At 39.1% G+C, this 27135-nt stretch overlaps 1 protein-coding gene across 2 annotated transcripts in view; it reads left to right on the top strand.

The window, feature by feature from the left end:
• Positions 1 to 1522: 1522 nt before the first annotated feature.
• Positions 1523 to 27135, top strand: part of mertka (c-mer proto-oncogene tyrosine kinase a) — a 29768-nt gene continuing 4155 nt past the window's right edge. Inside the window, exons 1-13 of one of the 2 annotated variants that reach the window (XM_085297192.1) lie at positions 1523 to 1744; positions 2153 to 2444; positions 2530 to 2630; positions 7763 to 8054; positions 8140 to 8240; positions 16922 to 17213; positions 17299 to 17399; positions 17482 to 17652; positions 22504 to 22590; positions 22685 to 22800; positions 22875 to 23064; positions 23745 to 23890; positions 26497 to 26632. In XM_085297192.1, coding sequence (XP_085153318.1) covers positions 1663 to 1744; positions 2153 to 2444; positions 2530 to 2630; positions 7763 to 8054; positions 8140 to 8240; positions 16922 to 17213; positions 17299 to 17399; positions 17482 to 17652; positions 22504 to 22590; positions 22685 to 22800; positions 22875 to 23064; positions 23745 to 23890; positions 26497 to 26632 — 2107 coding nt within the window. In that variant the 5' untranslated portion in view covers positions 1523 to 1662. Of the gene's footprint in view, positions 1745 to 2152; positions 2445 to 2529; positions 2631 to 7762; positions 8055 to 8139; positions 8241 to 15617; positions 15866 to 16921; positions 17214 to 17298; positions 17400 to 17481; positions 17653 to 22503; positions 22591 to 22684; positions 22801 to 22874; positions 23065 to 23744; positions 23891 to 26496; positions 26633 to 27135 lie in introns of those variants that run through there. The other variant, XM_085297190.1, reaches the window with a different exon arrangement.

Genomic DNA, 27135 nt, shown 5'->3' with positions numbered 1-27135 from the left:
ACGATTCATAAATGGAACACTGGACTGTTTTATCTTTTATCTTTTGATATTTTTTGTCAAATTCTTTTAGAACTTTGACTGTCATCTTTTTGCCCACGACTGAGACGGTTGGTCAGACCTAGAGTCTTTCTTTGGGTGTGTTACAAAAACATAAACCAGTTTAAATTAAAATATAAAAACCTAATTTTAAATAAGTATAAGAATGAAGCAAACAGGGTTAACCCAGGACGGTAATGTTGCTGGTAACGGTGTTGTAGTTCTTTTTTTGTTTTGTTTGTTTTTCCATAACTTGTGAATCTGCAAATTTGGGTAGGGAAAGATAAGTATATACTTCTGCCTACTCCTTTTCAAACAAATAATGGAATGATATCTTGTAATGATTGTGAAGACACGTTTGAAATGTTTGAAATAAAAATGAACTGAACTGAAATGTGTGCTATTTAACTAAAAATGCAGCCAAGGTGGGTTTTTGTTTTGTTTTTTTTAAAATAAACATTTTAAAATATTTACAGAACAATCAGGTGTTCTCCATCAAATTTGATGCCACACAAATTATTTGTGCCACTATGCGATAAAGGAGAACAACAGCCTGATACCTGCAGGCCTGACAACAGGAGATTTAGCACTCCTGTAACACCTGTAACATTCAGTAGTCACCTCATTGTTCTGACACACACAACAAAACTATTGACTACACTACACACTAACTACACAAGATTTTCGCTAAACGTCAAAAATCTCTCACGTCACTCCTAAAACTTCCCCCCCTTCCTAAACAACTAAATGCCATGTTCCTCGCTGTTTTTCTACTCCCTGTCTTTCTTGCTCCCTTTCCTTTCCCCTAGTCATGTCTGTCACGTATGTAACAACTGAAAATAAAATAAAATACACAATAATAATAACAAAAAGAAAAAATGTTGACTCTCAGCATTACTGTTCACGAGAAAATACAGTAATGTGATTAAAAACAAGCACCTAAACTCCAACAGTAACTGAACAGCGTTCCTAGAACATGACTGAAATTTCAACAACAGCTTCTAAATGGACCTTGGATTCTTATTCTATTTGTGGAAGATCAGTAGCAAAAGTGACCACGTGGTGGAGTAGTTTGATTTAGTAGTAGCTTTTGTTTTGTTGTTATTTTTGTAACTCTAAGATTAAAGAGATCTTGTGTTCCTCTGTAGGTTTCATATAAGTTTTTCTTATTAGGTAATGGATTATTTGCAACTTTTTTCAATAGAAATTAAGAAAACAATAGAAAAGAAATAACAGAAAAATAAATACTAACTATATTATCTAGTTTTATTGAGTGATTGTAATAATCCTACTTTTACAGCTGACTTCAGGCTGACTTTCAGTATTTCCCACAGACAGCATAAAGATATATAATCTATATGTTCTATAGTCTCTAGTATTTCCACACGCAGTCCCGCCTTCGTGGGATTCCATCTGTGACGTCCCACATGGTAAACGTTTTTCCCCCTCTTCAGCTACGTGGTGTTGCAACTATTTACACAAGCGACGCTGAAGCCACTCTGCTGGGTGATGTTGGATATTGTCGCAGCTGAATTGTGCGTTTTGGCACAATCCCGTCATATTTAAAACGCTTGCGGACCTGTGCTGTGGGACGAAAAGAAGCAGTTTAAGTTCTCGGGACCGGTCATGGCAAAGAAATCAGAAAAACCCGATTGGGTGGTTTTGTTTTCTACGACTATAGCAATACTTGTGTGGATTCCTGTCAGCGGTAAGTTGTTAATTTTCTTTCAAAGACTGTGTTTTGCTGCACTGACATCATTCTCATAAAGTTCAGAGCTCGGTCCGGGTCTCCTGTCCACTACTTTGCAGAGAGGGAAGTATGACGGACCGCAGCTGGGACAGATTTAAATATCTGATTAAATAGTTTTGTATCAGTCGCTGGAAAACCGAGAAGGTTTCTTTGGATTTCTTTTTGTAGCATTTTGCTTTTTAATTAAGTCACAAAATGTGGCATAAACGGAACGGTGGGAGTGAGAGCGCGTCAGGATAGCTATAAATTAAAAATCCCGTGAGTTATAATTCATAGAAAAGTTTCAAAAATGCTGACTGCATAAACTGTATTTCCATTTTACCATTTATTCATTCTAACATAAGCTAACATGCCTTTTGTAAACAGCACAACCTTCCGGGACCTCGGAGCCTCTTGTGATACCTCGAGTTGTTTCTCGGATGTATCTGAGTCCAGATGAGCTCAGGAAACTCCGCTTTAAGCCCACAGTAGGCACCATTCAGCTGTCAGAGGGCCATGAAGCCAAACTGAACTGTTCCATTGAAATTCCTGATACCAGACTGGAGCCCGCCATCCTGTGGGTGAAGGATAGTAAGGAGCTGTCACCAAACATCCATGTGGTGATGTATGAGCTCCACTCCATCACAGATGGGGTATCAACTCTCCTCTCCACTGTCATGTATGTATCACATGAAGGTGAAATGTGTGTGATATGACAGGTTAGGTACATAAACTGAAGTGTCCTTATGCATTACATATTACAGCATTAAACATGTGCAGAGAGTGGATACTGGAGATTATCGATGCCGACTAGGTATCAGCAACATGTTGGTAGAGTCTGATCCGATCAGCATTCGGGTAGAAGGTGAGTTTTAGTATCCAGAGTATTCAAAACTTCTTTGTCCACACGTTTCTCAGTTCTTTCACACTTCTTTAATCTGACTTATGTCTGCCAACATTTGTCAAGCAACCAGAGGACATGTCTGCATGACTTTCCGCAAGAGTCTGTTTCTTAGACCATGCACAAGTGAGGAGCACTGCTTTCCACCAATGTTCATGACGACCTTCTGAATGACTTCAAAGGTGTACTTAAGTTCCTTTGGATAGTCTATGTTGAGGGCAAAAAGAAGACCCATCAGCATGGAAATGGCACTCAGGACATCCCTCAGATTAGACAGGATTACTGCCGCATAAAGGACAACCAACACATCGATGATGCCTTTTTTTTTCACCATCACAATGCCAACTTTCAACTCTTAGTAAACGTGTCTTCAATATCTGTGGGTTATAAAAGGGTTCAAAGACAAAAAGAACAAAAAAATATTTACCATACTTGACTTAGAAAAATACACAATGTCCCTTGTGCTTTAGAATTCATGTCTTTCCAAAGAAGAGCCATACTGATGCCTTGGATGATGGTGATTGACTTTGGGTAACACTTATTAGTTGTTGAAGTTTTTTTCAGAATGAGATATGCACCCCCATGTTACAAATCCATTTCTTGCTTTAAACAAAGACCATGTTCATAATTAACAGAGCATGTCTTCATTTGCAGAATGCAAACAAAAATTTAAATTTAAATTTACCTGTGCTAAATATTGGCTGTGCTCTGAGTCAAATGTAACTGAGAATACATGAAATGTGAAAACTGAAGCTAAACTGCAGGATCAGAATGTGGCTCCACAGACAATGCTTCTTTAATCAGTAACAGATTTTTTTTCCTCTTATATTAACAGCATGAAAAAAGAGCAGGTTGGCTGGACAGGTTACATAACTGGCACTGAATATCAACATCCAGCTTTACCCAGCTGTCCAATGACTCTGGGCCAGTGACCTTTAACTGCTTACCCAGTCTACACAATCTCTTTTCCAGGGTCCAGGACATTTCACCCAAGTATTGCCCCCGACAGCTGTAGTAGCCACTGCAACCCCTTAAATAACCTAATATCTCAGCCATTACAATATACAATGTGAGAAATCAAACGCAAAGCTGTAGTGAACAGTACAGCAGCGAAATGTCAAAGACCCTGGTGAAGACATGAGTAAACACAAGAAACTAACATTAATGCTAGTTTGCCAGTTAGTATCTCTGAAACCCAGACCAAATCCAGTGTCACAGATCTCATAATAATACATTTGGTAAGGAAAGAGTATAGATGTTATCTTGTGGCATCCACAGGGAGTAGGGTGTTAACCCTTTGAGTTAAAGCCTAAAGTCTGCACTTCAATCACATCTTGATTGTTTGATTTAAATCCACTCTGGTGGTGTAATTATTGAATTAACTAAAAGAAACGATGCTAACCTTCACAGTCTTGAAAGTGTGTGAGGGATCTTCCTTAAGAAAATGAGGTCCTCTGTCCTCTTCCTTTGTGTAGAGCTCTGGTCAAAGAAGTCAAAAAGAAAACAATAAAACTTTTTAAACAGTATTTATGAAGCATGTAGACAGCTACAAATTCACAGCTTTTTGCTAAATAATTCCATCAATATATGATTATCATTGGAGATAACTGGGTCAATTACACCTGTCTTGTTTGTTTTAATATTTTTGATATCTTTTAATTTGAGTCAGGCTGATCAGCACATTCAAGCAGAATATGATACCCAACCTATCACCAATATACACCGATTCTGTAAAAGTTAACACACTAAGTGTCCAGTTGTGAAATATGATGACAGACTTTACTTATCAGCTTTCTTTGAAAGAGTTCATCAGTTGAACTGGATAACCTAAAACTTAAACAAAGGAGAACATTTAGCAGTTGAACACTTACATCATCATCGAAGCATTTTATGAGCCTATAGCCCTGCTATGCCGCTCTTGGTTTTGTACAGTTCCATGAACCTCTCCATATTGGTCAAGCACAGCAAAGCGGGACCCTTTCAGGTCAACAGATGTGAGTTGGGCAAATTCTGCTTCAGCCTGAGCAATGGAAGAAGAGGGGTGGGGAGTACAGGCAGAATTTTTTAAAAATGCTTTGAGACCTAAATTTAGGCAAACTGTCATCTGAGGCCCATTAGAGAAAACACACACACACACATAAGCAAACAAACAAAAAGATGCACGTTATCTGCTGTTCAGCGAACAAGCATGTTCAGAGAACAACAAGCTCTGTCTTGAAATCTTTTAAAGTAGAATGAGTGTGAAAACGACTCTTATGTGACAAACCTTCAGTTATGGATTTTATTACAACCACAAGACCCTAAAAAGTCTGCTCCATTGCTTTTGTTAATGAATCATTTGTTGGTAGCGTTTCTGAATATTTAGTTTATGCCACCTGCATGTGATCATCGATAGCGCAATATTACTTCTTCAGAAGTTACCCTGACACTACAATCTTTATATCATTTGTTCTACAGAGCTATTAAATTACAATATAATCTGTGGTGTTTCCCGTATGAAAAAATACACAAAAGGTAACTTACCATTTGACTCCATTGACAAAAATAAATGCCCAGCATCAAGTTTGGCTTCACAGACCTAAAATAAAATAAAGATATATGTTATAATTATATTGTTGTATATAAACAATGTTATTATTGTTACAACACAGGGAATGCAGTTAAATTAAAAGCTAAATTATGCACACACACACACACACACACACACACACACAATCAGAAACAACCCAAGGGACTTCTGCAGTATACCATGCCAAAAATCAGTGTCTCTGATACCAATTATTAGTTATTATTCATTATTAATTATTAGTATGGAAACTCACACAATTTGGTCATACTGATCACAAGAGTTCAAAAATATGGAGCTGTTGTTAAGCATAAAGTATTTCAGGGAAAGTAATAATTGTACAATATCATTACTGCAAGAAATAATCACACTGGAGGACAATCTGATAAAAACTAATATAATGCTGGTTTGCAGACCATATTTTGTCTCAATCCTCAGTGCACTCTTGCAGCTTAGCATGCAGCAGTACATAACAACTTAAGTGATTACATAGGGGTAAACAGATGACATCAAGCATAGCAGTCCTGCCAAAAGTTATTTTTGAACCCAGTCAGTTATTGGAAATATTGCCAAAATGAACTTCCACCAAAATACAACAGCCTGTGAACTTGAAAGAAATTTACAAGTACAGAGACAATATGAAATGAGCTTTATTAATTAGCTGAATTAGCTTGCTAATATCGCAACAGTGGTTGAATGTGAAACCTTAAAGCTAGAGGCACAATACTTTTGATTTTGTCCGTGCTACATTAAACCCATAAAAAAGGCCACATGTCAGTTTATTAGGTTAAGTTTTGTCATGACACACAAGCTGGACCTTGTCGGCTAAAGTTACATTAGCTAAAGCAAACATTTTGGTAAAATAGAAAAAGACGCCTCATGCCATAAATTCAAAACATGTTCCAACTTTTGTAGCTCTCTTTCCTTATAGTTACGACCAATGTTACTCACCTTGAAAGCAGATTCCAATGAAGACAGTTAGAAAACGTCCAAGTAAAGTGACCATGTTGTTAACCGCTAATTCCCAAGAGGGTTATTGATCCCCTGTTGATCCTCTACCCAATCACACAAGCCAAGGTGTGGGTCACAATCAGCCAAGGTTTCGAGTTAACCCATTGTAAAACCTGACCCCACTTTATCATGTGATTTACTGAGATCAAATGGCCCAGGATGTGAGAGAAACCTAAAGAAGTCCAGACGCTTTTCTTTCCAAGCTCCATAGACTACGATGACTTAAATGACTGAGAACCTTCACAGACATTTTGGACCAGCAGCTGTTTCTTTCCTTCTTCATACTTTTACTTTATGTCTTTCTGGTATAAGTTAACCTTGGTTTCATCTGTACAAAACTTTTTGTAAAGCTGGTCAGATTCTTTTAGATGTTTTCTAGCAAAGTGTCATTTGGCCTTCTTGTTTTTGAGTGTGACCAGTAGTTCGTTGCTCATTGTAAACCATCTGTATTTTAATTTTTGAAGTCGTCTGTTGGCCGTAGATCATGATATTGTTACGTCTACCTCCTTGATAGTGTTCTTGACTTGATTAGATGTAGTTTTGAAGCTGTTTTTCTTCACCATGGAAATAATTCTGTGATCACGCACTTTAGTTCTCTGTGGTCTTTCAGGGCTTTCATTGGTCCTGAACTGGTCAGTTTATTGCTTCTTTTTAAGAATTGTGCTGTCTCTCTAATAGCTTCATTTTGTTTCATCAACCTAATGATGGCCCCCCTCACCGGTATGGACATCTCTTTGGTCTTGTATTTAAAATTACCAGGAAAAGCTATAACCCCCCCACAACAATACATCAAATCAACTCCAGATATTATGTTTGCTTCATTTGTCATGAAATGAAAGGCCTACCCTGACCATGAAAGTTCTTATCATTCAACTGATAGTAAACTTTTAGTCCCTGAAAATGGGAGACTGTGTATAAAACACCCAGTACGAAATGTTCCCTAAAGTTTTCATGTTCATATCACTTTATGTGTTAGATCAGGACAGAACTGAAAGACATTAGTTTAAGTTTTAAAACAGAATTAACCAGAGAATTCAGGGAATTTGTCTTGACTAACTGATTATTTCACTCTACATTAATGTTAACATCAATGTAGGCTTTTTTTTTTGTCATGACTGCCTGCAGGTTTCCCCAACCTTATAAACAGTTCATCTATATAATGACTGAAAATGGTACCACTGACTAACAATGGGTCGTGAGGTCATTGTTAGGCAATGGTACTAGTTTCGGTCTGAAAAAGTCACTGGGATGGGTGAAGAAACGTTTCTCACAGTGAAAACGAAACATCCAGATGTTGTTGGAATGTTTTAAATTAATAATCAGTTGTTTGAGAAAACCCCTTCCCACCAAACTTCAAATCTTACTTTACTTACTGTCAGACCTACTCTACATTGTTTTAAAGCTTAGCAGTGTTCCATGAAATATTTTCTTGTAAAATCAATACCATATCTTTATCAAGTATATTTCCCTTTTACCATTTATTCATTCTAACATAAGCTAACATGCCTTTTGTAAACAGCACAACCTTCCGGGACCTCGGAGCCTCTTGTGATACCTCGAGTTGTTTCTCGGATGTATCTGAGTCCAGATGAGCTCAGGAAACTCCGCTTTAAGCCCACCGTAGGCACCATTCAGCTGTCAGAGGGCCATGAAGCCAAACTGAACTGTTCCATTGAAATTCCTGATACCAGACTGGAGCCCGCCATCCTGTGGGTGAAGGATAGTAAGGAGCTGTCGCCAAACATCCATGTGGTGATGTATGAGCTCCACTCCATCACAGATGGGGTATCAACTCTCCTCTCCACTGTCATGTATGTATCACATGAAGGTGAAATGTGTGTGATATGACAGGTTAGGTACATAAACTGAAGTGTTTTTATGCATTACATATTACAGCATTAAACATGTGCAGAGAGTGGATACTGGAGATTATCGATGCCGACTGAGTATCAGCAACATGTTGGTAGAGTCTGATCCGATCAGCATTCGGGTAGAAGGTGAGTTTTAGTATCCAGAGTATTCAAAACTTCTTTGTCCACACGTTTCTCAGTTCTTTCACACTTCTTTAATCTGACTTAGGGCTGCCAACATTTGTCCAGCAACCAGAGGACAAGAACGTAACAATATAGTTTTACAAGTCTGGGGATTAGGCTAGCTTAGCATTAAGACTGTAAATTTTCCCAAAACACCACATTTTGCAGATTCTTATGACCATTAAAAGTGATCGGAAAAATAAGGGCAGCAAAGATTTGGTTGACAGTATTTCAATTTTGAACCTTAACCAACAGGCCACGAGACATGCTGCATTTTGGTTTCTCTATGAACAAACAAACAGTTTAGAGTTAGGTTCTTAATTTGTTGAACAAATTTTTAGTTTTTTCTCTGTACACCACTACACTGTCATTATGTCTTTATCAAACAATCAAACAATTGCAGACATCCAGTTTTAATTCTACTGCTTTTACAAAAAAATTGCATTAACTGGTTATAAAACCAGTTTTATACCCAGTTAATATATACCCAGTCCATTTACAGAGGTTCAAGGCTTGTGGGTCTGTTTTATTATTTAAATTTGTATTTAATAAGAGCAATCATGCTCTATAGTGTTGAGGTCAGGTGACTGACCTGCACATTGAAGAATATCCCATTTCTTTTGCTTGAGAAACTCTTGGATTGCCTTTATTGTGCTTTGGGCCTTCACTCCATTTGTAGTGTGATGAGCTCTCTGATCAGTTTTGCAGCAATTGAAAGAATCTGAGCCGAGACCATAATCCTTTAAACTTCACAGTTAATCCCACTACTGTCAGCAGTCACATCATCAGTAAACACTAGTGATCAGTCTACTCAGTGACTATAGAAAACATTGATGACCCAACAGCTCCCTAAAACTGAAGCCCAATTACCGGTTCCTGGTTATCTCCACCGTCCTGGATAGATATTATAGAATACTTTGGACCATCTAAGGAGATTCGAAAGAAAAGTATCTGGATTACTTTAAGTTTCCTTGAAGACGTTTCACTTCTCATCTGAGAAGCTTCTTCAGTTCTAAGAGCAACTAGTAGGGAGTCCCAGATTTTAAGCCCTTAAAGTGCTTGTAAATCAGCTGTTTCTTTCCTTCTTCATACTTTTACTTTATGTCTTTCTGGTATAAGTTAACCTTGGTTTCATCTGTACAAAACTTTTTGTAAAGCTGGTCAGATTCTTTTAGATGTTTTCTAGCAAAGTGTCATTTGGCCTTCTTGTTTTTGAGTGTGACCAGTAGTTCGTTGCTCATTGTAAACCATCTGTATTTTAATTTTTGAAGTCGTCTGTTGGCCGTAGATCATGATATTGTTACGTCTACCTCCTTGATAGTGTTCTTGACTTGATTAGATGTAGTTTTGAAGCTGTTTTTCTTCACCATGGAAATAATTCTGTGATCACGCACTTTAGTTCTCTGTGGTCTTTCAGGGCTTTCATTGGTCCTGAACTGGTCAGTTTATTGCTTCTTTTTAAGAATTGTGCTGTCTCTCTAATAGCTTCATTTTGTTTCATCAACCTAATGATGACCCCCCTCACCGGTATGGACATCTCTTTGGTCTTGTATTTAAAATTACCAGGAAAAGCTATAACCCCCCCCCACAACAATACATCAAATCAACTCCAGATATTATGTTTGCTTCATTTGTCATGAAATGAAAGGCCTACCCTGACCATGAAAGTTCTTATCATTCAACTGATAGTAAACTTTTAGTCCCTGAAAATGGGAGACTGTGTATAAAACACCCAGTACGAAATGTTCCCTAAAGTTTTCATGTTCATATCACTTTATGTGTTAGATCAGGACAGAACTGAAAGACATTAGTTTAAGTTTTAAAACAGAAATAACCAGAGAATTCAGGCATTTTGTCTTAAAAATCATTATAATATAAGAATTCGAACCAGTTTTATACCCAGTCCATTTACAGAGGCTCAAGGCTTGTGGATGTCTTTTATTATTCAAATTTGTATTTAATAAGAGCAATCATGCTCTATTGTGTTGAGGTCAGGTGACTGACCTGCACATTGAAGAATATCCCATTTCTTTTGCTTGAGAAACTCTTGGATTGCTTTTCGTGTGCTTTGGACCTTCACTTCATTTGTAGTGTGATGAGCTCTCTGATCAGTTTTGCAGCATTTGAATCTGAGGAGAGACCATAATCCTTTAAACTTCACAGTTAATCCCACTACTATCAACAGTAGTGGGATTTTTGCTGAGAGTAGATTATTATATTCATATTTTAAAGACAGTATTATTTATGTAGCATAGTGGATGGCATTTGGGCGTTCTCTTTATCCAAATCTTTAATTTGCCTGCCCAAGTCAAGGAGCTTAGCCCGGTTTCTCTTCCTTCTGGCTAATTCAAAAGAGATAATAGCACTCCTTAAATAGGCCTTAAAGGCCTCCCAAAGTGTAGCAGGCTTAGTTTCTGAGTTGTCATTTACATCAAAATACAGAGAGATCCGTGTTTCGAAATATTCATGAAAATCCTATAGAGGGTTTAGCCAATCGAAGTTAAGCCTCCATGTTTGCTGTGGTCTAGTTGCATTTTGGATGTTTAAGGTTAATGTGACAGGGGAGTGGTCCGAGATGACAATATTGTGATATTTTGTGTCAATGACATACAGCATTAATTTGGCATCCAAAAGAAAGTAGTCACTTCTACTATATGAATTATGCCTAGTTGAAAAGAAAGAGTAATCCCTACCAGTGGGGTTTGCAATTCTCCAAACATCAGACACATTCGAATTATCAGTAAAAGTGTTAAGAAAAGCACTGGAGTTGTTCCTGACCTACTTAGTTAAAGAAGACCTGTCAAGGTAGGGGTCCAACACACAATTAAAATCATGGTTAAAATCATCATTAAAATCTAAGACATGGTGCAGCACAAACCAGCACAAACGTAGCACAAAAGTTTGACATCAAATTTGTTTGATTTGGGTAATGTGGGGGGGCTGGTTGACCTCTGATGACCTCTAGAAATTTTTATTAATATCTTTAAAATGATAGCGGCACAAATGAAATTTTTGCAGCACAAACCAGCACAAACGTAGCACAAATGTTTGATACCACTTTTGTTGGATTTGAAGAAGGTGGGGGGGCCAACTTCACTCACGTTCGAAGTTTGGGCTTCACCATTATCGAGAAGCTCCAAGAAATATATCCACAGTATTCAGCAGGTTATGAATTTGATGAAAAAATGTGTTTGAGCACGTCAAACACATTTTCACCAGCTATCCCGGGGGACTTCACGCGCACATGCCTCACTAGCGCCCCCAAGGAGTGAATCATTCTTAATGGAGATTTTTTTTTTCCTATGATGTTTCAGCCGGGCCTCACTCTCACTTCTTGATTCAGAATGGCATGCCAGTCTTGCCCCAGATTCATCTTTGACACATAAACAAATCAGTTTGAGAGTGGCGACGATGTGTGTTGCTGGTTTGTGCTCTGCCTTTGTGTTATAGATTAATAACAGCAGGGCTGAGTCAGTGCTGTCATAACCTTGAAGACTGGTTGTTTTTGTTTCACGCTGCCCTGAAGTGCTACATGATTCACTCAAAAATCTCAACTGCAGGTGTGGATAAATGCACTCGGTTCAGCTGTGAAGCTAACAACACAAAGGGCATCACCACATCCAGAGAAGCACACGTCAGTGTTATGAAGCCCATGCCAATGCTTTACAAGATGGTAGCTGATACTGGGTTGTTATTGTTTGTTTTTTTTTGGTGTTTTCTAGTTCGTCCCAGACCTCCCACTCATGTTACTGTGACAGAGAGGCAGTCCAATAAGCTGACGTTGAGCTGGACTCCTGGGCACGATGGCTTCTCTCCACTCACCACGTGCCGAATCAGAGTAAGCCCCATGTTTAATCCAAACTGTGCCATTGTTTAACAGCGTCATACTGATCACATGTTCTCCGATCTAAGGTTAGAGAGGTCAGTCGGAGGGAAGGGGAAGTGACGACCACCAGGTTCATCAACGTCACAGTGCCGCCTTTTCACAGTGAAGTCCCTGGACTGCAGGCTATGACGAAGTACAACCTGAGTGTTTCCTGCAGTAACGAACAGGGCGCCTCTCCAAACAGCAAGTGGGTCGAGAGCAACACCACAGAAGGAGGTGTGTTGATGCTACAGGAACGATTTGAAGGTTGAATTATAATGCACACCAAGAAAACTTTAACAATGCAAAGTATTCCTAAATGAAATTAAACTCATCCCAGCATTTAAAACCCAGCATATAAAAATGCTCAGTCTGTGTTTGTCTTACAAACGATGATGATATTTACAATACAGGACCTGTGTGTTGTGCTCCTGCCTCCTTCCCATCATTCTTGTTTAGCTTTCAGGAGCACTGTGTAATTAACTGACTACTTTACTATCCAAAATGTGCTTAATGTAAGCTTGCTCACAGTTGCAGTGCAATAATAACTGGAATTTTCTGCACTTGCACAACTACCTGATCTGCCCACAGCAAGCCCTGTTCAGAAAATAATTGGACAGTTGACTGACAAGGTGTTGCCTACTCCCTTGATATTTCATGACAAATTAAAGTACTCATACTAATGCACAGGTTGAATGCATGGTTTTCACTGTTTAAAAATGAGGCCAGAATTAATGTGTGTGCAAATGAGGGAGACTTATGATTTAAATCATGTTACATTATCAGTCAAACATGGTGGAGGCAATGTTATGGCGCTATAGCAATGTATGGCTGTCAGTGAGTCTGGATCAGAGGTGATTATTGACGATGTATCTGCTGATATAAGTAGCAGAATGAACTGTTAAGTGTGCTGGGCCATGATCTCTGCTCAGATTCAACCAAATGCTGCACAGCCAATCAGACAGTGCTTCACAGTACAGATGGACAATGACCCAAAGCACACTGCACAAGCAGAGAGAGTTTCTCAAGGCAAAGAAATGGGATATTCTTCAGTGGCCAAGTCAGCTTCTCAGTTACTGAAGACAAAACTGAGAGACCCACAAACAAGAAGCAACTGAAAGCAGCTGCAGTAAAGGCCTGGGAGAGTATTTCAAGGGAGGCAGTCATTAATTATAAAGGATTAAAGTATTAAAACATCCCTTGTGTTTAGGTTTATGTTACTTTGTACAATTACTTTTGAGCCTCTGATTTTTTATTGTTTTTTGAAAAACAATTGAACTGGAAGTCTGTGCTTGAATCTTATCTTGATTGTTTGATTTAAAATCCACTGTAGTGGTGTACAGGGACAAAACTACAACATGTGTGTCTGTGTCCAGCAAATTATGGATCTAACTTTCAAAACCAAACATTTACTTTAAGTTTTTGTTTTCCTCCTTTTCCATATCTGGACTGCACAAGTAAGTATTCCACGGAAAAGGCAATCAGGATGTGAGAATGAGTGATCCTACACAGGAATTAAACTGCATGTAATACTGTGTCAAACCTCGTACCTGAAAGAGGAAGGAGATACAAACATCTGTCAAGAAGATGCTGATGCACTTTTGGAGATGGTCTGATTTGTTATCAGAAAGTATAAGCACTTGTGAATTTGCATTCTGTGAAGTTGCACAAAGAACTGAGTAATATCTAGTATATGATATCGTCTCAAAAATCCTGCTTGAGTTTAAACCCACTCCACAGGTGTTTCCAGAGGAGAGTGCTGACTGGTCAGGAGAGAGAAAGTTAAAATGTAACCGTTAACACTGATAATGTTTGGTGAAGCTTTACAATGAGAAATGCAATGTGGCCATCAATCAATAATGCCAAACAAGAATCTACAGAAGAAAGCTTGATGGACGTTGAAGTGTTGCTTTTTCGACTCCTCTCAAGAATACATTTTGAACCTACTGCTCTCTGGCAGGTAGCTCCATGGTTTTAAATGCACCTTAGAACACACATGCATCAACACTACATATGAATGGGCGGAGGGAGGTTTGGAGTCTTTACACCCCCGTTCTCTGTTGCCCGTCGGGGCGGGGGTGCTGGGAGGAGGAGTTGGCTGTCCGATTGGGGTCTGGAATGTGGGGCCTCCCTGCTACTGTGGAGTTGGGGGCAGTCTGCTTCTCTCCACCCCAGGGAAAAGGGTAACACCTCCTGGTTCTGGGTGCAGTTTACCCCTCTAGCAGTAAGGGTACCTAGATCTGGGGTGCAGAGTAAGTTTGGGGAGTGTGATTGTGTGTACAGTGTCTCTCTATGTCTGTCTCTAGGTTGGGTGAGTGCTGAATATTTGCATATGTGTGCATGGGGGTCGGAATGGATGTTCGTATCTGTGTGTGCCTGTTTGTCTGTGTCTATATGTCAGGTCCGGTATTAGACGCCACCTCTCTAGGGACATCTCAGGCCCTCCAAGGTATGGATGCTATCTCCGCCCACCACTCCCAATGCTGGTGCCCTCAGACATCGGTGCATTGGTGGCTCTTGGTGTTCGGGGCTGGGCATTCAGGTACGCACCGGCTCACTCCCAGTGACTGCTTGTCGGTGAGGCCCCTTTGGGGGTGGGGTACCCTCTGCCTCTGGACCTGGGGCTCGGTCCACTCTGGCACAGGTGGCTGCTGGCGGAGCTCACAGGCACGTCATTGCAAACCCCTCTGGCTTCTGTTATTCGGCTGCTGGGTGACCCCTCATCTCAGGCTCTCCTCAGCTCTTTCCGAGAGAGTCGCACGGTTCCTCTTCCCCGCTGTTTTTCTTCTACTCCCTGTCTTTCTTGCTCCCTTTCCTTTCCCCTAGTCATGTCTGTCACGTATGTAACAACTGAAAATAAAATAAAATACACAATAATAATAACAAAAAGAAAAAATGTTGACTCTCAGCATTACTGTTCACGAGAAAATACAGTAATGTGATAAAAACAAGCACCTAAACTCTAACAGTAACTGAACAGCGTTCCTAGAACATGACTGAAATTTCAACAACAGCTTCTAAATGGACCTTGGATTCTTATTCTATTTGTGGAAGATCAGTAGCAAAAGTGACCACGTGGTGGAGTAGTTTGATTTAGTAGTAGCTTTTGTTTTGTTGTTATTTTTGTAACTCTAAGATTAAAGAGATCTTGTGTTCCTCTGTAGGTTTCATATAAGTTTTTCTTATTAGGTAATAGATTATTTGCAACTTTTTTCAATAGAAATTAAGAAAACAATAGAAAAGAAATAACAGAAAAATAAATACTAACTATATTATCTAGTTTTATTGAGTGATTGTAATAATCCTACTTTTACAGCTGACTTCAGGCTGACTTTCAGTATTTCCCACAGACAGCATAAAGATATATCATCTATATGTTCTATAGTCTCTAGTATTTCCACACGCAGTCCCGCCTTCGTGGGATTCCATCTGTGACGTCCCACATGGTAAACGTTTTCCCCCCTCTTCAGCTACGTGGTGTTGCAACTATTTACACAAGCGACGCTGAAGCCACTCTGCTGGGTGATGTTGGATATTGTCGCAGCTGAATTGTGCGTTTTGGCACAATCCCGTCATATTTAAAACGCTTGCGGACCTGTGCTGTGGGACGAAAAGAAGCAGTTTAAGTTCTCGGGACCGGTCATGGCAAAGAAATCAGAAAAACCCGATTGGGTGGTTTTGTTTTCTACGACTATAGCAATACTTGTGTGGATTCCTGTCAGCGGTAAGTTGTTAATTTTCTTTCAAAGACTGTGTTTTGCTGCACTGACATCATTCTCATAAAGTTCAGAGCTCGGTCCGGGTCTCCTGTCCACTACTTTGCAGAGAGAGAAGTATGACGGACCGCAGCTGGGACAGATTTAAATATCTGGTTAAATAGTTTTGTATCAGTCGCTGGAAAACCGAGAAGGTTTCTTTGGATTTCTTTTTGTAGCATTTTGCTTTTTAATTAAGTCACAAAATGTGGCATAAACGGAACGGTGGGAGTGAGAGCGCGTCAGGATAGCTATAAATTAAAAATCCCGTGAGTTATAATTCATAGAAAAGCTTCAACAATGCTGACTGCGTAAATCACCTTGTTTTTCTCCTTGCGTGGCCCAATTATGCTATGCGTGCTCTTTAAAAAGCAAATCCAATGTGTTCTTTTTCCACTCTGTTAAATAATATGCAGTAAATAACCCTTGCCCTGATTAATTGTTACGATAATTTCCACTTTTTTCTCTGAAATTTTATAATGTTTCTAACTGTCCCGATGCATGCTCAAACACGTTGCGTTTCAGTGGGAGAGTGCGTTTTCACCTAAGTGACCTCTTCAGTCTCAACTGCCTGCAGGTTTCCCCAACCTTATAAACAGTTCATCTATTGAAAATGGTACCACTGACTAACAATGGGTCGTGAGGTCATTGTTAGGCAATGGTACTAGTTTCGGTCTGAAGAAGTCACTGGGATGGGTGAAGAAACGTTTCTCACAGTGAAAACGAAACATCCATCCATGAATTTGAATGCTAATCAATAAAATAAAATAAAAAACAAAAAAAAACGAAACATCCAGATGTTGTTGGAATGTTTTAAATTAATAATCAGTTGTTTGAGAAAACCCCTTCCCACCAAACTTCAAATCTTACTTTACTTACTGTCAGACCTACTCTACATTGTTTTAAAGCTTAGCAGTGTTCCATGAAATATTTTCTTGTAAAATCAATACCATATCTTTATCAAGTATATTTCCCTTTTACCATTTATTCATTCTAACATAAGCTAACATGCCTTTTGTAAACAGCACAACCTTCCAGGACCTCGGAGCCTCTTGTGATACCTCGAGTTGTTTCTCGGATGTATCTGAGTCCAGATGAGCTCAGGAAACTCCGCTTTAAGCCCACCGTAGGCACCATTCAGCTGTCAGAGGGCCATGAAGCCAAACTGAACTGTTCCATTGAAATTCCTGATACCAGACTGGAGCCCGCCATCCTGTGGGTGAAGGATAGTAAGGAGCTGTCGCCAAACATCCATGTGGTGATGAATGAGCTCCACTCCATCACAGATGGGGTATCAACTCTCCTCTCCACTGTCATGTATGTATTACATGAAGGTGAAATGTGTGTGATATGACAGATTAGGTACATAAACTGATGTGTCCTTATGCATTACATATTACAGCATTAAACATGTGCAGAGAGTGGATGCTGGAGATTATCGATGCCGACTGAGTATCAGCAACATGTTGGTAGAGTCTGATCCGATCAGCATGCGGGTAGAAGGTGAGTTTTAGTATCCAGAGTATTCAAAACTTCTTTGTCCACACGTTCCGCAGTTCTTTCACACTTCTTTAATCTGACTTAGGGCTGCCAACATTTGTCAAGCAACCAGAGGACAAGAACGTAACAATATACACACCTTTCACCCTGTCCTGTGAAGCGGTGGGACCACCAGGCCCTGTTCATATCCGCTGGTTCCGTGATGGATCACCTTATACTGAGGTTTTCAGCTCTCCCAGCAACTTCTCTGTACCAGGTGAGTGTTGCCACCCAAAATAATCTTTATCTCTGTATCACAACCTCATACATAAAGACTTTATTTCACAAGGATTTATCTATTAGCACTTCCTTCTCTTTGCCTGTTCCTCTTGGGGGGAACAAAGCTTCCTAAAACAAGTGTTGTTTCTTGTTTTTCTCCTTACTCAATGCAGAATGAACGTACATAAGACATATGACTCTGCATAATCAAGTCTGCAAGACACCTTAAGTGAGACAGAAAGAGGCTGAAGATGCACATTATGGGTTGTCACAGCAATACTTTGTTACCTTCTTTGCCTTTTTTTGTAAACTCTTGTTGAGCAAGAGTTCCCTTGACGTCTGCTCCATCTGTGCAAATTTATTGAAACTGCTTTTTGAACAAGCGACCACTCTACCTACTGAGCTATCCCTGCCTTTTGAGGCTAAGGGTGGAAGCATTTACCAGCAAAGATAAAGAAGTATTTGGCGCTCAGATGGCTACAAAGTATGGAGTTAGTCTGATTTAGGGTATCGTCACTCCGTTGGTAGATTCTATTCTGACTCATCTATGCTGCCTCAGCATCTGTACCTTGCTTACTGCAGTGAGATTTGTCACCATGTCCTGTGTCACTTGGGCTGTCTGCTGTACTGCTGAATGGTTATCAGCGTTCATTCATGCATGGTTAGTACGCATTTGTAACAATGCTCTGCTGACTGTATCGTGAATGCACTGGAGAAAGTGCTAAATGTGAAAAAACAACATTTGCTGTAAGCTTCAGTTAAGCAGTAGCTCAATAATGACAGAAACGTGCTTGTTGCCAGCAAACAGCTGGAGACAGCAGCTGGTTAGGCTAGTTTAGCATTAAGACTGTAAATTTTCCCAAAACACCACATTTTGCAGACTCTTATGACCATTGAAAGTGATCGGAAAAATAAGGGCAGCAAAGATTTGGTTGACAGTGTTTCAGTTTTGAACCTTAACCAACAGGCCACGAGACATGCTGCATTTTGGTTTCTCTATGAACAAACAAACAGTTTAGAGTTAGGTTCTTAATTTGTTGAACAAATTTTTAGTTTTTTCTCTGTACACCACTACACTGTCATTATGTCTTTATCAAACAATCAAACAATTGCAGACATCCAGTTTTAATTCTACTGCTTTTACAAAAAAATTGCATTAACTGGTTATAAAACCAGTTTTATACCCAGTTAATATATACCCAGTCCATTTACAGAGGTTCAAGGCTTGTGGGTCTGTTTTATTATTTAAATTTGTATTTAATAAGAGCAATCATGCTCTATAGTGTTGAGGTCAGGTGACTGACCTGCACATTGAAGAATATCCCATTTCTTTTGCTTGAGAAACTCTTGGATTGCCTTTATTGTGCTTTGGGCCTTCACTCCATTTGTAGTGTGATGAGCTCTCTGATCAGTTTTGCAGCAATTGAAAGAATCTGAGCCGAGACCATAATCCTTTAAACTTCACAGTTAATCCCACTACTGTCAGCAGTCACATCATCAGTAAACACTAGTGATCAGTCTACTCAGTGACTATAGAAAACATTGATGACCCAACAGCTCCCTAAAACTGAAGCCCAATTACCGGTTCCTGGTTATCTCCACCGTCCTGGATAGATATTATAGAATACTTTGGACCATCTAAGGAGATTCGAAAGAAAAGTATCTGGATTACTTTAAGTTTCCTTGAAGACGTTTCACTTCTCATCTGAGAAGCTTCTTCAGTTCTAAGAGCAACTAGTGGATTTTAAGCCCTTAAAGTGCTTGTAAATCAGCTGTTTCTTTCCTTCTTCATACTTTTACTTTATGTCTTTCTGGTATAAGTTAACCATGGTTTCATCTGTACAAAACTTTTTGTAGAGCTGGTCAGATTCTTTTAGATGTTTTCTAGCAAAGTGTCATTTGGCCTTCTTGTTTTTGAGTGTGACCAGTAGTTCGTTGCTCATTGTAAACCATCTGTATTTTAATTTTTGAAGTCGTCTGTTGGCCGTAGATCATGATATTGTTACGTCTACCTCCTTGATAGTGTTCTTGACTTGATTAGATGTAGTTTTGAAGCTGTTTTTCTTCACCATGGAAATAATTCTGTGATCACGCACTTTAGTTCTCTGTGGTCTTTCAGGGCTTTCATTGGTCCTGAACTGGTCAGTTTATTGCTTCTTTTTAAGAATTGTGCCGTCTCTCTAATAGCTTCATTTTGTTTCATCAACCTAATGATGACCCCCCTCACCGGTATGGACATCTCTTTGGTCTTGTATTTAAAATTACCAGGAAAAGCTATAACCCCCCCCCCCCCCCCCCCCCCCAAACAATACATCAAATCAACTCCAGATATTATGTTTGCTTCATTTGTCATGAAATGAAAGGCCTACCCTGACCATGAAAGTTCTTATCATTCAACTGATAGTAAACTTTTAGTCCCTGAAAATGGGAGACTGTGTATAAAACACCCAGTACGAAATGTTCCCTAAAGTTTTCATGTTCATATCACTTTATGTGTTAGATCAGGACAGAACTGAAAGACATTAGTTTAAGTTTTAAAACAGAAATAACCAGAGAATTCAGGCATTTTGTCTTAAAAATCATTATAATATTTGTTAGGAACAAAGTCTTGACTGACTAACTGATTATTTAGCTGTACATTAATGTTAACATCAATGTCAGCTTATTCTTTCTCATGTTTCTCAATTAAGCAACAATGACAATTAATTGTTGCTTAATTGTGGTAAATTATTGCTACTTGTATTTAAAGGAAGGTATTTGAATATCAAGGCTTGTTGTAAAATGAGTTTTAGTCCCATGTTGTACAGAAATTGTATAACATTTTATAAGTAGACTCTCACTTTATCACCTCAAGTTTATGACCCCCTCTTTCTTCCCTAAAAGACAATATTTGTTATTAGAAGTACAACATTTGCTCTTTATGCCCTGATCCTTCATTTTGACTTTGCCACAGGCTAAACACCCCTGCAGTAGCCAATGCGTAGTGATACAGCCAAAGCTGAGGGGGTTAAAGGTTCAGAGTTGTGCTTTGGTCCAGCATGTGCAATCGCCCGGGCAGTAAAGGGAAGGAGGAGGGGGAGCTGCATAGGGAGCCTGTTCGGGGGTTGGCTCCGGGGACAAAGACCTCATTCACAGGACGGCTCACTACCCAGTAGGGAGGGGCTAGACACAGAGGGCTGCAGGCTACCAGGTCCCTGTGCAGGACCAAACATTGCTACAGTAGAACCACGTAAACCCAGATCTCTGTGTAGTCATCTCATGCATACTATGAGTCTTGGTTTGCTAAATTTGGGACTCCAGGGTATCATCACAGTGCTTTTTGTTGCTTAATTGTGGTAAACTATTGCTACTTGTATTTAAAGAAATGATATTCCTAAACAGTAGTACAGGCTAACGAGGAATTAAGTTGAGATTGGAAAGCATTTTATGCTTCAATATTTAATCTGGCTCAGCAGCAAGAAGCTGCATAAGATTCAGTCTCTGGTGTTAAGGAAGAAGCAACAAGTTTATCACTTCAGCTTGAAAGAAACTGAGGGAGTAAATCTGGCACACAAAGCAATAATGAGTGAAATGCTTGGATTAGCTGCAGTCTGGCAGAGTGGCTTTTGGCTATATTTACTCCCTGAGAAGAAATTGGAAAAATAACATACATCTCATACAGCTCAGTAACCTGGAGCAACTCCAAACCGGATAAATAGAGGTTGGGAGAACCACACTGCAGGACTTACATGATGCATTTTGGTTTCTCCATCCCACTCGCAACTTTACATTTCCTCTTGAATTTAATTTTCCTATTGTGTTGCTGATTTTCACTTTGATTTATTTCCAAGTAGAATAAAAGCAGAAACGATAATTCTCCACCTTTTTAATCAATTCCCCTTTCCAGCAAATACACACCTATTGTGTACATTTAGTTTGCACTGTTATTTATGAAATGCCCTTGCTGTGTAACCCAATACTTTTTTTCATATGTTTGGTTAACATGAAACCTCTGGGAAGTCTCCTGATTGCTCATATGGTTAGTATAGACAGCAAGCACGTGTTGTTTTGAACCTGCTTACTTCCTACTATGCTGCTACTGTCTGTATGCCATGCAGTTTGCAGTGCGCTATGTCAAAATTAGATTTGCGCATTTTCACTCACGTGTAACTTGATTATTTAATTTAATCTAAGTACAGCTCTCTGTCTTTTTGCAAACAAATCTACTGTAGCCTGTGTTTAGGTGATAAGTGAAGCACACTTAACCCTGGTTCTCCTGAGCATAGAAAGGCAACCTCTCACATCAGTTCCAGTTATCTCTCACAAGCTGGACTGTGAATTGCTTTGTGGAAAAGTTTCTGAGATGGAAGCAGAGCACAAAAGGCTCATTATCGCTCAATGTCCCCGTCCTTTTCTAACTGGGCAGATCTGTTGCTGTTGAAAGACAGAAATTGTGTGCTGAGGAAAACAGACCCATCGAAAAGGATTGTTACTACAGTCCATCATACTGGAGAGGCTCAGTTTGATCTTTTATTGTAAGAGGCACTTCTTTGTGAAATTTGGAATTATGATAAAGGAGTGAATCATTCTTAAATGAGACTTTTTTTTTCCTATGATGTTTCAGCCGGGCCTCACTCTCACTTCTTGATTCAGAATGGCATGCCAGTTTTGCCCCAGATTCATCTTTGACACATAAACAAATCAGTTTGAGAGTGGTGACGATGTGTGTTGCTGGTTTGTGCTCTGCCTTTGTGTTATAGATTAATAACAGCAGGGCTGAGTCAGTGCTGTCATAACCTTGAAGACTGGTTGTTTTTGTTTCACGCTGCCCTGAAGTGCTACATGATTCACTCAAAAATCTCAACTGCAGGTGTGGATAAATACACTCGGTTCAGCTGTGAAGCTAACAACACAAAGGGCATCACCACATCCAGAGAAGCACACGTCAATGTTAAAGGTAAAACTGGCAGCTTCCAGGTCTAATAATATTCCAGATGATTTTTCTGCTTTAGAAGATGGTAGCTGATGCTGGTTTTTGTGGTATTTTCTAGTTCATCCCAGACCTCCCACTCATGTTACTGTGACAGAGAGGCAGTCCAATAAGCTGACGTTGAGCTGGACTCCTGGGCACGATGGCTTCTCTCCACTCACCACGTGCCGAATCAGAGTAAGCCCCATGTTTAATCCAAACTGTGCCATTGTTTAACAGCGTCATACTGATCACATGTTCTCCGATCTAAGGTTAGAGAGGTCAGTCGGAGGGAAGGGGAAGTGACGACCACCAGGTTCATCAACGTCACAGTGCCGCCTTTTCACAGTGAAGTCCCTGGACTGCAGGCTATGACGAAGTACAACCTGAGTGTTTCCTGCAGTAACGAACAGGGCGCCTCTCCAAACAGCAAGTGGGTCGAGAGCAACACCACAGAAGGAGGTGTGTTGATGCTACAGGAACGATTTGAAGGTTGAATTATAATGCACACCAAGAAAACTTTAACAATGCAAAGTATTCCTAAATGAAATTAAACTCATCCCAGCATTTAAAACCCAGCATATAAAAATGCTCAGTCTGTGTTTGTCTTACAAACGATGATGATATTTACAATACAGGACCTGTGTGTTGTGCTCCTGCCTCCTTCCCATCATTCTTGTTTAGCTTTCAGGAGCACTGTGTAATTAACTGACTACTTTACTATCCAAAATGTGCTTAATGTAAGCTTGCTCACAGTTGCAGTGCAATAATAACTGGAATTTTCTGCACTTGCACAACTACCTGATCTGCCCACAGCAAGCCCTGTTCAGAAAAAATGTTTTATCCACTAAAAACCTCTGTTGTTTTCCTGAAGAGTAACATAGGAAATAGGGGTGGTTTCACTGAGAAAACACAAAGTTCTTACTGGGTGGAGCTGCTTTCAACTTCCTTCCTAAATCCACCAGAGGGGATATTTTAGTTGAATGATTTGATATGCTGTGACCAGAAGTGACCGCATACCAAACCGTAATCAAAGATTTTTTTTGAAGAGTAGTCCAACTAATTTTTCTTTCACTTTATAGGTTTGCAATGACTGTGAATTATGTCATAATCCCATTTTCCATTTCTCGTTGCGTTCTTAGTGCCATCAATTCATCCCGGAAATGTCACAGTGCAGCTTGAAGGCTCGAGCTTGGTGATCGAGTGGAAACCTCCGCCCAGCGATAAGATAAACGGGATCCTAAGTGGTTATGATGTCATTGTTAGATATGGCACACGCCAGAAAAAGGTGAGCTTATCTGCGATAAAGTAATTAAATATAATCTTTTATTTTTTATTGTTTTACAACTGACAATTCTCGTTTCTTTTATTCTTCTTCTAACTGTTATTATTATTTTAAGAAAAAGAAAAGAAATGTACGCATTCAACTTTAAACTTGCTCTTTCAGAACACCTGTACCTAAAGTGGTAACTCAAGAAAAGTTTAAACCTTTAAACCCTGAATTTGTGGCTTTTTAAAAAAGAAAAAAAAGAAAAAATTGAATGAGAAGAATGATGTAGAAGCCTCAAAAACTCACAAAAATCACATGTTAAAAATGATATATTTAGCTTTAAAGGATTAAAGATGTGCTTACGCGAATGAAGGAAAGGCTGTTGTATTTTGTACATTCCTAAAAAATTAAGCTTTCTACCACTTTCTGTTTCCCAACCATTCACATTAAATACAACCAAAGGATTCTTCCGAAACGCATGTCATTCAGGCTTAAGGTTAACTGTAAACTGTATCAAAAACAGGTGAAAACTACGAGTGATGAAAATCTTACAAGGGATCCATCATGTGTTTCCTTATTTTATTTAATTTTTCCTTTTACAGCGCTTCAAAAATTATTAGACCACCACCCAGTGTAAGGTTTATGCCACAGCTACTCTGAATTAACAATATTGGTTAATTTAATAATATAGATTTTTGAGATGTTTCTAAAATATTTACATTTTACTATTTTATGACAGGTGTTCTAAAGAATTTTTTAAGCACTCTATGGACTGTTACAGTTTCAGTGTTGAATATATTCATACTAGACAGTTTCAAATAGTTTCAAAGTGTGCATTTGAGTAGACTTCTCTGGTTCATGCTCAGTTTCTGATATGTTTTTCTACTCCTGGCTTTCAGCGAGTTCAGAGAGAGGGCATATCTTTAACAATTCCAGCATAAGAATTTTTATATAATAAACAACATAGAATAAAAATTCTAATAAGAAAGAAATAGACACACAAACACAAAATAAGTATCCAAGAGAAAGTCCAAGTAATAAATGTGCAAACAATGAAATGAGTTAAAGAGATCAAAGAGTTAAAGAGAAGAGATTGTATTTATGCTTGTGCAGTGTTTATTGTTTCATTCAGGAGTCTAATGATGTAGAAGCTGTTTGAGCCTTTTCTCCTCGTACAATACAAATATGAAATATTATGAAGAATTGCTTATGTAAGGTTCATATTGAAAACATAAGGTGTTATCTCTGATGCTCCTATTTAAGAGGGTGGTTTTTTTTTATAACAATGACTAATGTATGAAAATATGAAAAGAATGAGTGCTGCATACTGGGAATAGCTGACCCTCCCTTTGTCTTCTCTACTGAACCACAGGTCAGTTATTTGCGAACAACAGTTTATTCATTTGCCACAAGGCATCATCGAGGCCGGGAAAGGGATTCGAAGGAAACTAGTTTCTTTAGATCAGCTTTAATAGCTCATAATGTTGTTTGCATGTAGTCACACTTCTCTTCCTGTATTAGTGCGCTCACCTACAATAGAGTGACTCCGTCCTTCCCGTCTGTGTTGTAGTTAAAGGAAGCTGAGGGTGTAAAAACTGGCCATTGGTAGTTTTCTCCATTTGGCATGTGCCTGTGAGTCATCACAAAGTAACTATGGTATGAAAACAATAGGACGTGAATGTGAGTTCCAGATATTCCTATGTATTGTTCATTCAGTTGATTATGTCATTACTGTAACTTTGACTGGAAATACATACAAACACAGTACAGCCAATCCGCTGTCAGGATAGACAAAGTCAGGGTAAATAGTTAAAATATGTCAATCAGTTTTAAATCAGAGGAATAAATAGATGCTCGTAATTGTGAATTTTTTGGCATTAGAAATCAATGGTGCCAATTATTTCTCTTGAATCTGAGATTAACATTTTCTGATTGTTTATTTCTGAAGGAATATTTAACCTCACGTTGCCCTTTTTTGTTGTCACAGACATGAGAGGTGTTAATCATGGGTTTAGAACTGCCTGTCAGCACAAAACAGTGCAGACTGAGATGTACCGTTTAGCGTATGGTGTTGTGAAATACAGGGTTAAGTCTGTCACATGCTCCCTCCCATTGAGCACATGAGCCTATCCTGAAAGTTTGTGTCCTTCCCTTTTTTTTAAATGGGGACTTTTATTATATACAGTAATCACTACTACACGGTTCCCTTTGGATTTCCCAAAAGGGGAGCAGCTCTGTGAAATCAGCATGCATGCGCTTTGGGATGGGTTTTTTTAATCAATTAATTTTTGCATTTAGTGGAAATGAGGAAAAAAAGGAGAGAAAATGAGAGCATGCATAAAAAGTTGCTGAGCTGGATTTTGTGCTGTTGCACAAATGCACAAGACGTTCCTCAGCGTATTCTTGCACCAACAAGCTTTTATTTTCCTTAAAATCTGCTTCTTCTTTTAGTTCAACTTAACCTAATGTAACTTTCAAACTCTTGTGAACTATAGCCTTCTGTTTGAACTTTTCTCTCCAAGGTGATAATGATTAACCTTACCATAGCATGTTTTTCTTTTTGTTCAGTCAGCTATGACAGTAGACGCAATTCACTTTATGTCTTTTATTGTATGTTATTTCAGGTCCATAGTCTTACCACTTGGACACGTGTGGCTGTGGAGGAATTCAACAAAACCTACAGTGTGGAGGTGGCCGCATGCACGCAGGCAGGAAGAGGCATGGTCAGCCCACGAGTTGAATTGTTTGTGCCAGAGGACAGTAAGTGGCTCGTTCTGTTTATTTCCTCATCTTGAGCTGATAATTTGATAAATTGCACAGCATTGTTCAGCTGATGTCGTACTACTGTACTAAAATACCATTATTGCCTTATGAATAGATACCAGTGCCTATTATGGTTGCAGTATTTTTGGAAACACTAGCAGGAAAGCTCACAGGACTGAAATACTGCCTATTTTTCAGCTACTTTCATCTGAGATTAAAATCTTTTAAACTCTTGGATGAATCACCATGAAATACAGTACACACACTTTTGGTCCCTAGAGAGTTAAATAACTTTGGCTTCCTGGTCTTTCATGTGGAGCTGTTAATTTAGAGTTTCATCTCATCAAAATGTTGACCAAAATCCTCCAAAAGTACTGACTTTACTATCAGGTGCAGGTGTACTTTGGGATCAGTGCTAAATATAAATTGTGAACATGGCAAAAATCAAGACTCTGGTGTTTCAGTTTTAAGCATGCTAACGAGCTGCTAGCTTTCATCTC

The sequence above is a fragment of the Mchenga conophoros genome, linkage group LG13 (assembly GCF_057382185.1).
Source record: "Mchenga conophoros isolate Kocher_MC1m ecotype Shallow Benthic linkage group LG13, M_conophoros_male_GT1.1, whole genome shotgun sequence".
Classification (NCBI taxonomy): Eukaryota; Metazoa; Chordata; class Actinopteri; order Cichliformes; family Cichlidae; genus Mchenga; species Mchenga conophoros.
The sequence above is the reverse complement of the archived record's forward strand: the minus strand, read 5'-3'. Positions and strand labels throughout refer to the sequence as shown.